The sequence below is a fragment of the Equus quagga genome, chromosome 2, assembly GCF_021613505.1.
Source record: "Equus quagga isolate Etosha38 chromosome 2, UCLA_HA_Equagga_1.0, whole genome shotgun sequence".
NCBI lineage: Eukaryota > Metazoa > Chordata > Mammalia > Perissodactyla > Equidae > Equus > Equus quagga.
The window spans coordinates 124,824,120-124,837,714 of NC_060268.1; the positions used below are offsets into that span (position 1 = coordinate 124,824,120).

Here is a 13,595-nt window from a genome sequence, read left to right on the forward strand (position 1 = left end):
ATATACCTGAAAATGGACTTGCTGGCCCATCAGATACATTCCTCTTCAAATTTGCTAAACATTGCCATTGATTTCCAGAGTAGTTACAATAATTTATATTCTCTCCAAGAATATATGTCTTCTCCTCTGCATCCCTGCAACACAGGGATGACTTAAACTTTTAGCAATCTGATGGGAATGAATTATTATCTTTGTGGTTTTATTTTGCCTTTCACTAGCAACTAGTGAGGCTAGTGCCTCTGAATGTTTATTGGCTATTCACATTGCCATTTCTATGACTTGCTGATTTATCTTCTCTGCTCACTTTTCTTCTTTTAAATTATTTTATTGAAGTCACATTGGTTTAAAACATTGTGTAAATTTCAGATGTACATTATTATATTTCAGCTTCTGAAAAGACTGCATTGGTTCAGCACCAATAGTCTAGTTTTTCTCTGTCACCATACATTTGTGCCCCTTTATCCTTTTTGTCCTGCCCGCACCGCCTTCCCCTCTGGTAATGACCAATCTGTTCTCCTTATCTATATGCTTGTTTGTTTATCTTTCACACCTGGGTGAAATCATATGGTATTTCTCTTTCTCTGACTGATTTCGCTTAGTGTAATACCCTCAAGGTCCATCCGTGTGGTCGCAAATGGCATGATTTTGTCTTTTTATGGCTGAGTAGTATTCCATTGTGTATATTTTTATACACATATATACACCACATCTTCTTTATCCATTTATCTATTGATGGGCACTTGGGTTGCTTCCAAGTCTTGGCTATTGTAAACAATGCTGCAGTGAACATAGAAGTGTATATAACTTTTTGAATTAGTGTTCTCATGTTCATTGGATAAATGCCCAGAAGTGGAATAGCTGGATCATATGGTATTTCTATTTTTAATTTTTGAGAAATCTTCATACTGTTTTCTGTAGTGGCTGTACTAGCAGTGTTTAAGTTCCTTTTTCTCCATATCTTCTCCAACACTTGTTATTTCTTGTCTTTTTAATAATATCTGCTCACTTTTCTATTTGATGTCTTTTTGATTAGTAAAAGTACTTTATATATTCTCTATTGAAATATGTCATAAATATTGCAGGTATCTTCTAGTCTGTGGCCTGTCTTTTTATTTTGTTTATGGTAATTTTAATATACAAAAGTTGCTAGTATTTTCAAATGTATCAGTCTTCACCTTGATGGTTTGTACTGTTTCTTTTTAACTGTTTTATTGAGGTATAGTTTACATAGAATAAAAAGTACATATTTTAAGTGTTTGAGGAGTCTGGACATACTAGTCACATGTATATACTCATGAAGCCATCAGCACAGTCAATATTATGAACATATTCATCATCCCCAAAAGTTTCTTCATACTCATTTGTAGTCCTTCCTTCCCACTTTTTCCTGCTCTCTCAAGTCCTAGGCAACCACTTTATCTGCTATCTGCCTTCCAAATCCTTACTGATTTTCTGTGTCTACTTTCTCTGTCAATTATTGAAAGAGGAATGTTGATCTTCAACTTTAATTGTGTGTTTGTCTATTCATCCTTTCAATTTTATCAGTTTTTGCTTCAAATATCTTGAAGTGCTCTTACTAGGTGCATACACTTTTATGATTATTCTGCCTGGGTGAATTCACTCTCATATGATTATATAATTAACTCTATCCCTGCTAATATTTTTTTTCTCTGAAGTCCACATAGTCTAATATTTATGTAGCCACTCTTTCTTTTGATTAGTTTTTCATGATATCTTTTGCTATCCTGTTACTTTTAACCTACATATATCATCTTTAAAATGAGTTTCTTATAGACAAGTTGGATCTTGTTTTTTTATCCAATATGTTAGTTTCTACCTTTTAATTAATGTTTAGATGATTTATATTTAATGTAATTGTTGATATGTTTGGATTTAGGTCTACTGTTTTATCATTTGTTTTCTCTTTTTTCCCCTCTCTGTGTTCCTCTTCTACCCCTTTCCTGCCTTCTTCTTGGATTATTTGTATTTTTTAAATATTTCATTTTAATTGATCATTTGGGTTTTGGTACTATATTTCTTTGTATGTCTTTAGTGATTGCTGTAGGGATTTTAATATGCATAATTAACTTTTCACAGTGAGGGGGACTAAAAGTGGCCACCCCAAGATATGTCTCTTTGGTGTGAGGATTATTTTGGGCTGGTTACTTTTTTTTTTAATTGCAGTAACATTTGATTATAACATTATATAGCTTTCAGATGTACATCATAATGTATTTCGAATTCTGTGTAGATTACATCATGTTCACCACCCAAAAACCAGTTATAATCCATCCCCTCACTTGTGAACCTAATCACCCCTTTTGCCTTCCTCTGCTTCCCGTCTGGTAAACACCAATCCAATCTCCATTGCTATGTGTTTGTCGTTTTTTTTATCTTCTACTTATGAGTGAGATCATACAGTATTTGACTTTCTCCCTCTGACTAATTTCACTCAGCATAATACTCTCAAGGACCATCCATGTTGTCACAAATGGTCGGATTTCATCATTTCTTATGGCTGAGTAGTATTCCATTGTGTATAAATACTATATCTTCTTTATCCATTAGTCCCTTGATGGGCACCTAGGTTGCTTCCAAGTCTTGGCTATTGTGTATAATGCTGCAATGAACGTAGGGGGTACATGTATCTTTCTGAAGCCTTTGTTTGCGTTTTCAAGTTCTTTGGATAAGTACCCAGCAGTGGGATAGCTGGATCATATGGTAGATCTATTCTTAATTTTCTGAGGATACTCCATGCTGCTTTCCATAGTGGCTGCACAAGTTTGCACTTCCTGGGCTGGTTACTTTTAAAAACTGCAGACAGGAAAGAAACTCTGAAAAGTAGAATTTACTTACCCTTTGTTAAGATACATTTACGTTTGTAAAGGAATTCTCCATCTGTAAAGGTGTTTCCCTCTCTGTACCAGGAAGAGGAGGGGATGACCTTATCTCTAGAAACTCTTAATCAATGCAGAAGGCAAGGACTTAAATCTGCATGATAACCTTACTCTTGTTTACTGTGCTTTTCTGGTGATCTCCCATAACTGGCTCCCCCCCACCCCCAACATCCTCCTTTGTCTTTAGCTGAGGGTGGTATTTAAGCAGAGAGCTTCTGCCATTTTGTGAGTTGCTCAGTTTGCCTGAGCCTCTCCCATGTATACATGTTCTAAAGCTTTGTTTAATTTTCTCCTGTTATTCTATCATGTGAATTTAATTCATTGTCCAGCCAGAAGGACCCAGAGTGGGTAGAGGAACTCTCTTCCTCCCCTACAACAGTTTACTGAGAATTTATATTTTATTGCTTCAAGTGGAATATAGGTATCTTACCACTGTATAGGTCCCTCCTCAGTTTATGGTTTAGTGTCATATGTATTACATCTATATACATTGTAAACTCCACCAAACATTGAGTTTTTATTTCAGCCATCATACATAAAAACTTAAGAGGAGAAAATAGTGTGTTATATATATATAGATAGTAACTATTTCTATTGCTCTTTCTTTATTCCCTAAGTTCCACATTTCCATCTGGTGTCATTTCCTTCACCCTGAATGATAGAACACATCTTAGAATGATAGAACACATCTTAGAATGATAGAACACATCTTAGAATGATAGAACACATCTTAGAATGATAGAACACATCTTAGAGCAGGTCTACTGGTCATGAGTTCTTTAAGTTTTCCTTGATCTGAGAGTGTGTTTATTTTCTCTTCATTCTTGAAGAATATTTTCACTAGATAAAGAATTCTGTGTTGAAGTTCTTTTCTTTCAGCACTTTAAACTGGCTGTTTCAGAGAGATTTTCCTTTGCCTTTGGTTTTCAGCAGTTTGATTTCCTTTTTTTTTTTCATTTGTCTTGTTCTGGGTTTACCAGGCATCTTGAATCTGTAATGAAATTGCTGAAGACAGCATAAAGTGAGATGAGGTGGTATCTGGGGAGGAATTCTAAGAAGTACGTATATTTAGGAGACAGCAGGATAACCATCAAAGGAGTTTAAGAAGGTGTTAGCAAGAATGTTTGAAGATAATTGGGAGAAAGTTGAAAGGTAGATCTTAAGCAAATTATTTAACATCTCTAAATCTTAGTTTTCTCATTTGTAAAATTAGGATAACGGTAGCAACTAATTTGTAGGGTTATGAAAATTAAATAATATATGTAAAGCACATGTTACAGTACCTAGAAAAAAGGCTCAATAAATAGTAAGTTATTGCAGTGATTATTAATACAAAAGATAAAACCAAGTGACTACACTCTCTCTTATATCTGATGAACTAGAACTATACTTTCTTTTGCTGGCTTATATCAGCTTGCATTGCTGAAAAATATCATTTTAATGAATTTTTAGGATAAATTTAAATATTAAACTGAAAAATGAATCTCTCAGTTTTTGAGAGGGAGCTGGGACTTCTCAACTAAAATTATTTGGTTTCCATTTACCTAAGCTCTAAGTTATAGATCTTGAAATGATATACTTGATTCAGTTGCACTTTTGTCTTTTGACAAAATTGAGTTGCTATCATCTTTAAAACAATCTCCTTTTAAATGTTCACTCTGAGGTTTAAACTGAGACTATTCTTACACTATTTCTGCACTTTATTTTTGGTGTGAATGCAAGAAGAGAGGGTACTGCCACAATTAAAAAATTGTTAGACTTAAAATCAGAAAACAATCATATAATCTTTCTGGGCATCAGCTTTCTCATTAGTAAAACGGGGAAGTAGTGTTCATATCAAACTGTGAGCATCAAATAACTGAAAGTTCTTTGAAAAAAAGTCTAAGAATTGTAGGAAGCATCCTAGGAAAAAGAGCATAACATCCTGTCTTTCTAAGCTGGGACCCAAAGAACGAGGGTGGAGAAATGGAAGGAAACCATGTCATATGGGAGTCATCAGAGCATCATTTTCAAACTACACTTGCTCTGTTTCTTCTTTCATTCTTCATACTGTCCCCCTACCCCCAATAATTAGGCCTATTAGAATCTCTAGAGAAATAGTGAGTAAGGATAGTTTGAATTATTTCATACATCTGCGTTTCCCACACTTCACCCCTAACCATGTTAAGAACATCTGATCTAACCATCTGTTTTCATTTGACAGGTAAAGAAATGAAAATATAACAAGATGAAATAATCATTTCTTCCAACTTAAAATTATGAATCTCTTGGCCTGCTTTATGTCTGTATTTGCTTATAAATGACAAGAATTCTCAGTACGTGCCAGGCTGTCTTTTTATACCCCTCCATTTTTTGCAAATGCACATAGTAAAATATTTTCCAAACTACAATAAAGAACATTCAATGAAAATCACCAATCTGTTCTATCTTCTCAAACCACCCCCTCCAGTTCATATCACAGAAGCACTTTTAAAATTTTAAGTTAACTTTTGAGTTCTTTTGGATATTACCCTAATAACTTGAAATGTGGCATTTGAATTGAAATGTGCTATAATTGTAAAATACATACCAGAGTTTGAAAATTTAGTATAAAAAAAGGTAAAATATCTCAATAATTTTTATATTGATTACATGTTTAAATGATGCTATTTTGGATATATTTTAGTTAAATATGGTACATTATTGGAATTAACTTTACCTGTTTCTTTTTACTTTTTAAAAAGTGACTATTAGAAAATTTTAAATTATACACATGGCTTACCTTTGTTGCTCACATTATATTTTTGTTGAACAGTGCTGCTCTAATTAGTAAGCGTATTATTTCCCTTAGTTCATATACCAAGTTTTGCTCATGAGATATCTGATTCTAGTCTGATTCTCATTCCCTTGTAAAGGACTAAGAAGGGTTTTTTCTGGAACCTTTAGGATTTTCTTATTCTTGATATTCTGAAATTTCACAAGCATACACTTAGTTGTAGGTAGTTTTTGTTCATTTTGCTTAGAATACTTGGTAGGACATTTTAGTTTGTGTCACTCTTCAGCTCTGAGAAATCTTCAGCTAACAATTTTTGGATTATTTCCTCCCTGTTTCTGAGTGAGAAAGGGTCTTATATATTAGATCTCTTGGATTGAGTCTCTGTTTTTCTATAATTCTCTCTAGTATTTTCTGTTTTCCATCCTGTTGTCTTTTTGGCAGTGGTCTTGGGAAGTGACCTTATCCTAATATTTTGACTGTATATTAAAAAATAGAGGAAGATAGGCAATCATAGCTTTAATTGTCTACAACTCTTTCTTGTTCTCTGTGCTTTTATCATAGAAGTGTGTTCTGCCTTTATGATTGTGATATCTTCCCGACTATGTGAGATTTCAAATTGGATTTGTTCTTAAAATTTCCTTCTGTTTCCTAACTTATCTCTTTCTTTTGTAGTCAGTGGTTCATTTTGTTCAGGGCAGGCTTCTAGAAGGTGAAGCACATTTTAAATAAGGAGAATGTATAACCAAATTTGTAGAAGCAGAAATGCAGAAATGCAAAAATCTCCTCTGGGAGCAGTGATAATCCAATCATTGTAATACTGGGGGCATAATGAGATAAGGGCCTGAACTAGCGTGAATATAGTGAGAACTAAAAGAAAAGAACTGAGTAATTATAGAAGTAAAATAAATATAATTGGGAATTGATTTTTCTCCTCTGAGGAACTCCTACAGCACCCTCTTATTGAATTAATTGTACACCCCTTTCTAACTAAATTGTGGCTTCAAGGAAGGGATTGTATCTTACTCATTCATTTTTTTTATAGATATTTGTTGATCAAGCACTATTCCAAGTGCTGGGCTAAAGCAATAGGCAAAGACAAAACATCTCTGCCCTCAAGGGCACTTAATGTATTTACTTATGTCTTTCACAGTTCTTAGAATTCAATACTAAGTATTCCCAAGGTAAATATTTATTGTTTAACCCAACTTTAAATGGTAATATCAAGATGGTCTATTTGTATCTGTTTAGATGTGTACAAAATTTCTTTTGATATTAAACTCTTCCCTTTTTAAGTTAGTACAAAAAAAATTTTATGCATTCAGATTAAACTAATATCCCTCACCTTATTTAGAGGTAATATAGCACCTTGATGTAATGAAAAGAGTACCACCCTGGGAAGAGTCTAGGGTTCCGGTTTGGCTCTGCTGTTGAATAGGTTTGCACATGAACTTTTACCTTCTTTATCCTCTCAGAACCTCACTTTCTCATATGTAAAATAAAAAGTTCTCTCTTAGCACTGACACTTTGAATCTGAAAGTGGAACAAAATTTTCATTCCTGTGACCTTTGAATAATATGGCTAAACCATCTAGTATGTTTAATTGAATGACTGAAAACAAAACTAAGGGTGTCGTTTTGTATGTTTCACTTGAGTTGTAATCAGTGACAAAATATTGTTTTTTTCTCTTACAGACTTGGGGCTGGATCAATATATAGTAAAACGATTTGATGGAAAGGTGAGAAAACTATGACACATGTATGTCCTGTTGTTTACTAATAACTTTTTAAGGTTCCTCTAGAATTATGTGTGAGAGAGTTCTGAATACCTGTTTTCTTATCAAAAAAGCATGTGTTTAGGTTGGGAGACCTGTAAGTGCCTTCAGGCGCTTCTACAGAAAGAACCAAGCAGAAGGTTCTTCTATATTTTTCCATATAAGGTAATACATGGGTTGCCTTCTGCATATGTTAATGGCTAATTCAGTATATGTTGACTTCTGAATTTTAATTCAATAGCTGCCATAAAGGTTAACAAGCCCCTCAATGTTACATTTGCATTTCTTATAAAAACACCTATGTCCATGCAAATAATCCATGACCAATCTATAAATGAAAATTTGGGTGAGTTTATTCTGAGCCAAAATGTGAGGACCATAGCCCAGGGCCTTCCTTCCCGAAGGAAGGAAGGGCACCAAAGAAGTGGGGTGTATAGAGTGGTTATATACCCTCAAAGAGGATGTTTCACATATGATTGAAATGTCCCTTTTACAATAGTCACAAGACTGCTCTGTCAGCACAGCGATTGATGGACACAGCAGGCAGTAGGTTTGCTGCCTCGATGGACACAGAAGGGTGGCAGGTCTGTTGTCTCGAGCTAGGTGGTCACAGGTGAGCACAGCAGTCAATTCCTAGCCTAGGGAGAGATGCTTATCCTTAAGGAAATGCCAGTGTGGGGGGAAGTTCTACTTTTATCTTAAGGGCATTTGTTCTTGCCATAGGAAATGTTTAAAGCAGAAATACAATGCCTGCTCAATGACCATGTCAGGCCCCTTTGGAAAAACAAAGTCAGGCCGAATTAGTTTTGCACCAAATGTCTTCCTCATATACTCCAATATATCCTATTGCTTGCCATTTCTATTTGTCGCCTGTCTGATTTGACCTTCCTCAAACTTTGAAAGTATGTATATAGCAATAATCCTAACTACAAAATCACAGAAGTCCTTACTAGTGCTTTTATAATAATTATGAAGACCACCCCAAATTTGCATTATACTTACTTACAGTTCTTTATTTTATGCCTGAATTATTCGTCTAATAAACATTCTCAAGTACAGAAAATGAAATTTTCAGTTTTATAATCTCAAAGCAGTCAGTTAAACATGTTTTTCCCTTTCAGGCTGAATTCTCCAAAAAGGAAAAGAAAATATTACACAGGGTCATAAAGAAAAGGAAAAGGTCAATTTTAAAGAGGAGGAAGAAAGTACCTCAGAAAGAAGAAAGAGCCAGGAATGTCTCTACAAAGCTTAAGGAGAAGGAAATCAGAAAGAAAATCATGAAGTGGCTGGAAAAGGCAGGATCACAAAAGAGAGTCTAGATGGGTAGAGTTCAGGGCTAGTAGAAACTGATCTTGCAGGAATGTGTCCATTCTGCTTCATTACATAAAATTCCGTATAATGGTAAGGTGAAGGTAGAAGTGCTAAGGTCTTTTGCACAAGTATAAAGAATGAGGGGCTGCCTTAACAGTTAAGAGATCTCAGTCCAGGCTTCCTGCCTAAAAATTACCTTTCCCATTCAGGTGGCACAGTGCCTCTATCTGTGGGTATTCTCTTTTTAAAGTCACATATTCTAAAGTAAAGAATGATCAAAAAGAAAGGGCATTGAACTAGATGTTAGGAGACCTAGATTCAGAGTCTTGGCTCTGCTTTGGAACAGCCTCATCTCTGATCCTTGGTATCTCTGCTTTATGTAAAGTACCGTATCTATGTGAGGGGTTACTGCAGACACTGATGTCGGGGTCTGATTTCAGAGTCTCTGGCAGGTCAGGGCCCTGTCTCATCTGTATTTGTGTCACTAGAGTCTGGCATATGCCTGACATATAGGAGGTAACCAATAAATGTTTAATGACTTGGAAAAAATCAACAAGTCAATCGCATATTCCTTGGAGATATGACTCATTGAGCCAATAATATCTTATAGCAAAATCAGTTTAACAAATCACTTTTTTTGCTCATGGAAGGAATCCAGAGTAGCATGAGAATTCAGTCCTCTATTGTTCTATGTATGTAAACCTGAAAACATGTGAACAAGTTAAATATGTGCAAGTTGAACAGCAAATTTACAAGTTATGAGGAGAATTTTTATTCCTAGAGACCGCCCAAATATAAAACCTCTAATAGTAACGTTTCACACATACTCTTTAAATTTTTCCTCTTTCGGCCAGTAACAATCCACTTGATGCTAAAAATTTACAGCTTCTGGCATAACTGATGAGCTCCACTTTTGTTTCAATTATATTAAATTTATGAGCTCTGCATTTCTTATCATTAGTGTCATTTGTATTTTTCTGATTTCCACTTATTTTTATAAAATAGCAAGAGTAAAATGCAATAAAACATTAAGGTTTTGAGTACCCACCTTTCTGTGGAGAGAAAAATGGCAGTGCTTCTGTGTTTAGAAGGCAAACTTAACAGATTGTAGTTGCAAATGTTTGTGCACTAGAGCATAAAATTCTGAAATCAGAGGAGGAAAGGCAAGATTTAGGGATATCAATCTATAATATTTGAAAGTAAGACTTTTACGAAAGTCAGGCACGTGAAAGTTGATTTTATGGTACGAGGGCAACAGGTTCTGAAAGAGAATAGAGGAATGGAAGACTTGCATACGGAGGTGTGGAACTGAGCTTGTGGCCCTGAGCCCGCCAGCTTATCCCCTAGCAAAGAGTGCAGAGATTTTTCTTTCCTCTATGTTATGATATGCATATTTTATCCATTTGCCAAATTCTTCATTTAAATCCTGTATTAATTTCCATGGAATATACTCTTACGATCTTGTTTTGGAGTGAAGGTTATGCTTCTTGAATAGGATTTTTAAACTGAGTTCACCTCTGGTTTATTTCTTTATTAATTGTCTTTTCTTTCATATGAAGTTTAAGAAGGTAATTTCTATGCTGTTTTTAAACCTTATGTAATGAACAATGAAAAATTCATTCAGTGTTTAATCAGTGCAGAAGTTTTTCCAGGAATTTTTGCCATGTATGAAGTCCTTCGCTTGATAATTATGATAAGAATCAATGCTTATGCAACTGTTGATCTTATTATTTTCTTTTGGATCTTCATTATTCTTTTGTTCTCTCAATCAGAAAACCTTAAATCTTAAGTAGCAGTTTCCAGAGTATATAAATCCCAAGGCAATTTCCTGTTGAAAAAACAGATTTTTGTGGTAATTATAGTAAATTTCATGTATGATAGCCAGAAATTTATTAGAAAGCTAATACCCTAGGGGAATTTCCTTTTGAACTTGCTTTGATTTTTAAATGAGTAATTTTCTCTCTCTCTCTTTTTTTTAACTTGGAAGATAAACTAGTTACGAACTACTTAGAGAAAGAAATATTTACTCCTATCCTCTTATCCCCCATTGTTTTAACACACTATTTAATAAAGTCTGTTATTGACCAGTAAGAAACACTAACTTATTTTATTGCCTTCTAATTGAATTGTACTTCAGGCTTTTTGTCATTGAAAGCAAGAACAAATGTAGAAATAGTATCATTTTCCTGGGATGTTTTATCATTTCTACTTGAATTTCATACAACCTCTAGATGCAAAGTAGAAAAGAATGGCCCAACAAATATTGACAAATAATTGGATAGTTATTTCTTGCTTTGATACCAATCATCTTTCTCCTCTTCTGTTTGACTAGAAAATTCCCTTCAGTAAACAAAACATTCCTGTTTCAACTGATAGTTAATAAAACTGAATTTGATTAAGCAGTTTTTTAATTTTTGGGAAGATCTTTTTCCAGAGCCTATCACTACCTTGTGTTAATGTACATTAATCCCTTACTCTTAGGATACTAGCAATTTCCTTGTAGAAAGTCATGAAATACATTATTATTGGCACTTGCATCATTTATGCCTTTCAAAATTATCTACTAACACAGGCATTATATAAAGAAGCTACAGTCAATGGCCTTTGGTTTTAAGAATATGTTTTGTAAATAAGTGATATTTTTAAAGTATTTAGACTAGGTTTAAAAGTTTAAAAACCTCAGAGCTTGAAAGAATTCAGATTTTGTCTTAGAGGATATTTGAAAATCATAATAAATAGCATATTAACACTATCGTACAGATGGAAATCCAAAATATGGTCTGGCTTTTGTTTTAGTGTAATATGTCCAGTTAAAAAAAAACACACCCTCCCTCCACAATGTCCATGCGTTTTCCCTGTGATTTATTAATGCAGTTATATCATGAATTTTGGATTATTTCTTTAATGAAAACTATACTTTTCCTGGGTTTAATTTTTTATCATCTAATAATTAGTCTATAAAATGAAGCATCATTTCTAAGTAGAGCCTTTATATTACATAATCATCAAATATTTCTTTCGTTTAATCATTTAGTTGCTGTCTTTTATTGGTGTGGTTTATCTCAAGTGGTTTATACCTTTCGTTTCCCATCTCTTGTACCCCTCATCTTTTTCCTCAGCATACCAAGGAGAAAAATTGTGTCTTGTATCTTCTGTTCCCATTGCATGTAATAGACAATTTTCTCCAGATCAAACACCACCATGTTTTTTAAAAAGTTACGGTAGAAAGCTGCATGATCTAGGTAAAATTGTTTCTTAAGCAAAGAATACCAATAGTCCAGAGTTTTGATATAGTCCTTTTCTCTCTTCTAAAAACTTTAAAGTTCATACTCTTTTTTCAAGTAACAACAAATTGCCCATTGAAACTAATTGTCCATTATTATCATTCTGCCATGTATTTCTTTGTCAGAAAATAGATTTTTTAATCTTTCCTCCCTTCCAGGTTCCCTTTTCCCCCAACCTCTCCCTGAACATTTCAGAAATCATGCCTCTGGATTGAGTTTTTTTCAGTATTTGTAATTACAGTCCCCTTAGAATCTCTCCAATTTGGAAGAAAGAATTAACATGTATTTTATTCCATTCCCTTTACAATACCTACAAGAATATTTGTTCACATGGAACAGGAAAACATTGTACATCAAATTAAAATGAAATATTGTCCACATTCAGGTGAAAGAGATAAAAATATGGTCAAAGCCTAGAAACAGAAATGCTGATTACAGTGTTTATAACAGAAAAGTTGATCAGCAGGAAAAAAGATGGGAGCCATAGTTAAAGACCAAAGCTTTAATAAAACCACATGCTTTTAATTGCTTGCCAGGTGAAAGTTCTTTTAAAAATATTGATAAATGAACTTTAAAATGCCATTCCCTTTAGGGGAAAGTCTTGGTTCCCCGAGAGGAGTGTGGGCACATTTTTTCCTGTAATGTAATACTTGGTGCATTATTCGAGTTTTAATTATTTACTTCATATCATAGATAAAATATGAGTCTGGAATAAAATTAAGTATAATATTACTTCTTGACATATACAGTGAGTTAAGTAAGGGATTTCCTGTCTTCTAAGAGTGAATTGTATTGCAGATCAAGAAAATGTAAATTAGGAGAGGGAGGGATGAAATTCTCATGGGGCAGAGTTTGGTGAATCTTCACATTTATTTGAACTGCTTCAATTCTGCTCTCATTTATATAGAAGGTTACGATGTCCTTATGACTTCTCTGTTGTTAGTTAGGCACATCTCTCTCTCTCTCTTTCTTTTGGCTTCCAGAGACTTGAAACCAGTCAAGCCTGAATTCTTGGTGAATTGATATATTTATTCAGGGTTTTCTGTTGATAAATATGAATATGTAGACAGAATTTTATTGTTTTTGCTTCATATTTTTTTTGATCCATGTTTCTATTTGCCATTCCAATCCCATCTTTAAAGTAGAGTGTATCACTTGTGTTCTCTTTCTTTCATAATAGGGAAATTCTTACTTTAAAAAAACTATAACAGATTCCAAGAGAATGCATAAAGTATGTCAATTCCTTGAAGACTGAAGTTCTCCACAAATATTTCATTGTCATATATTATTTTAGGAGTGATGATTTATCGCTTTTAAAAAACTCTTTTAACATATTCACTCATTGGTTGTCAGTGGTTTATTTTTCCAGTTTAAAGTGAATCTCTAAATGAAAAATGCTTGACTCTATTTGTCTCTTGAGGGGATTATTACCAATAATAATATGAAAAAGAAGAATAGTTGAGGCTTTTTGAGTGTTTATTATGTGCCAAGCACTGTTCTAAGTACGCATAATAACACATAACTCATTTAATCCACACAACTACTCTTTTAGATAGCTTACTATTTTTATCATTATT

General features: G+C 33.9%; 1 protein-coding gene across 2 annotated transcripts in view; it reads left to right on the forward strand.

Annotated features, from left to right (window-relative positions):
- MICU1 (mitochondrial calcium uptake 1) overlaps nt 1-13,595 on the forward strand; it is a 234,750-nt gene that overhangs the window by 69,197 nt on the left and 151,958 nt on the right. For both annotated transcript variants that reach the window (XM_046651419.1, XM_046651428.1), the window contains exon 5: nt 7,344-7,387. In XM_046651419.1, coding sequence (XP_046507375.1) covers nt 7,344-7,387 — 44 coding nt within the window. The remainder of the gene's footprint in view (nt 1-7,343; nt 7,388-13,595) is intronic.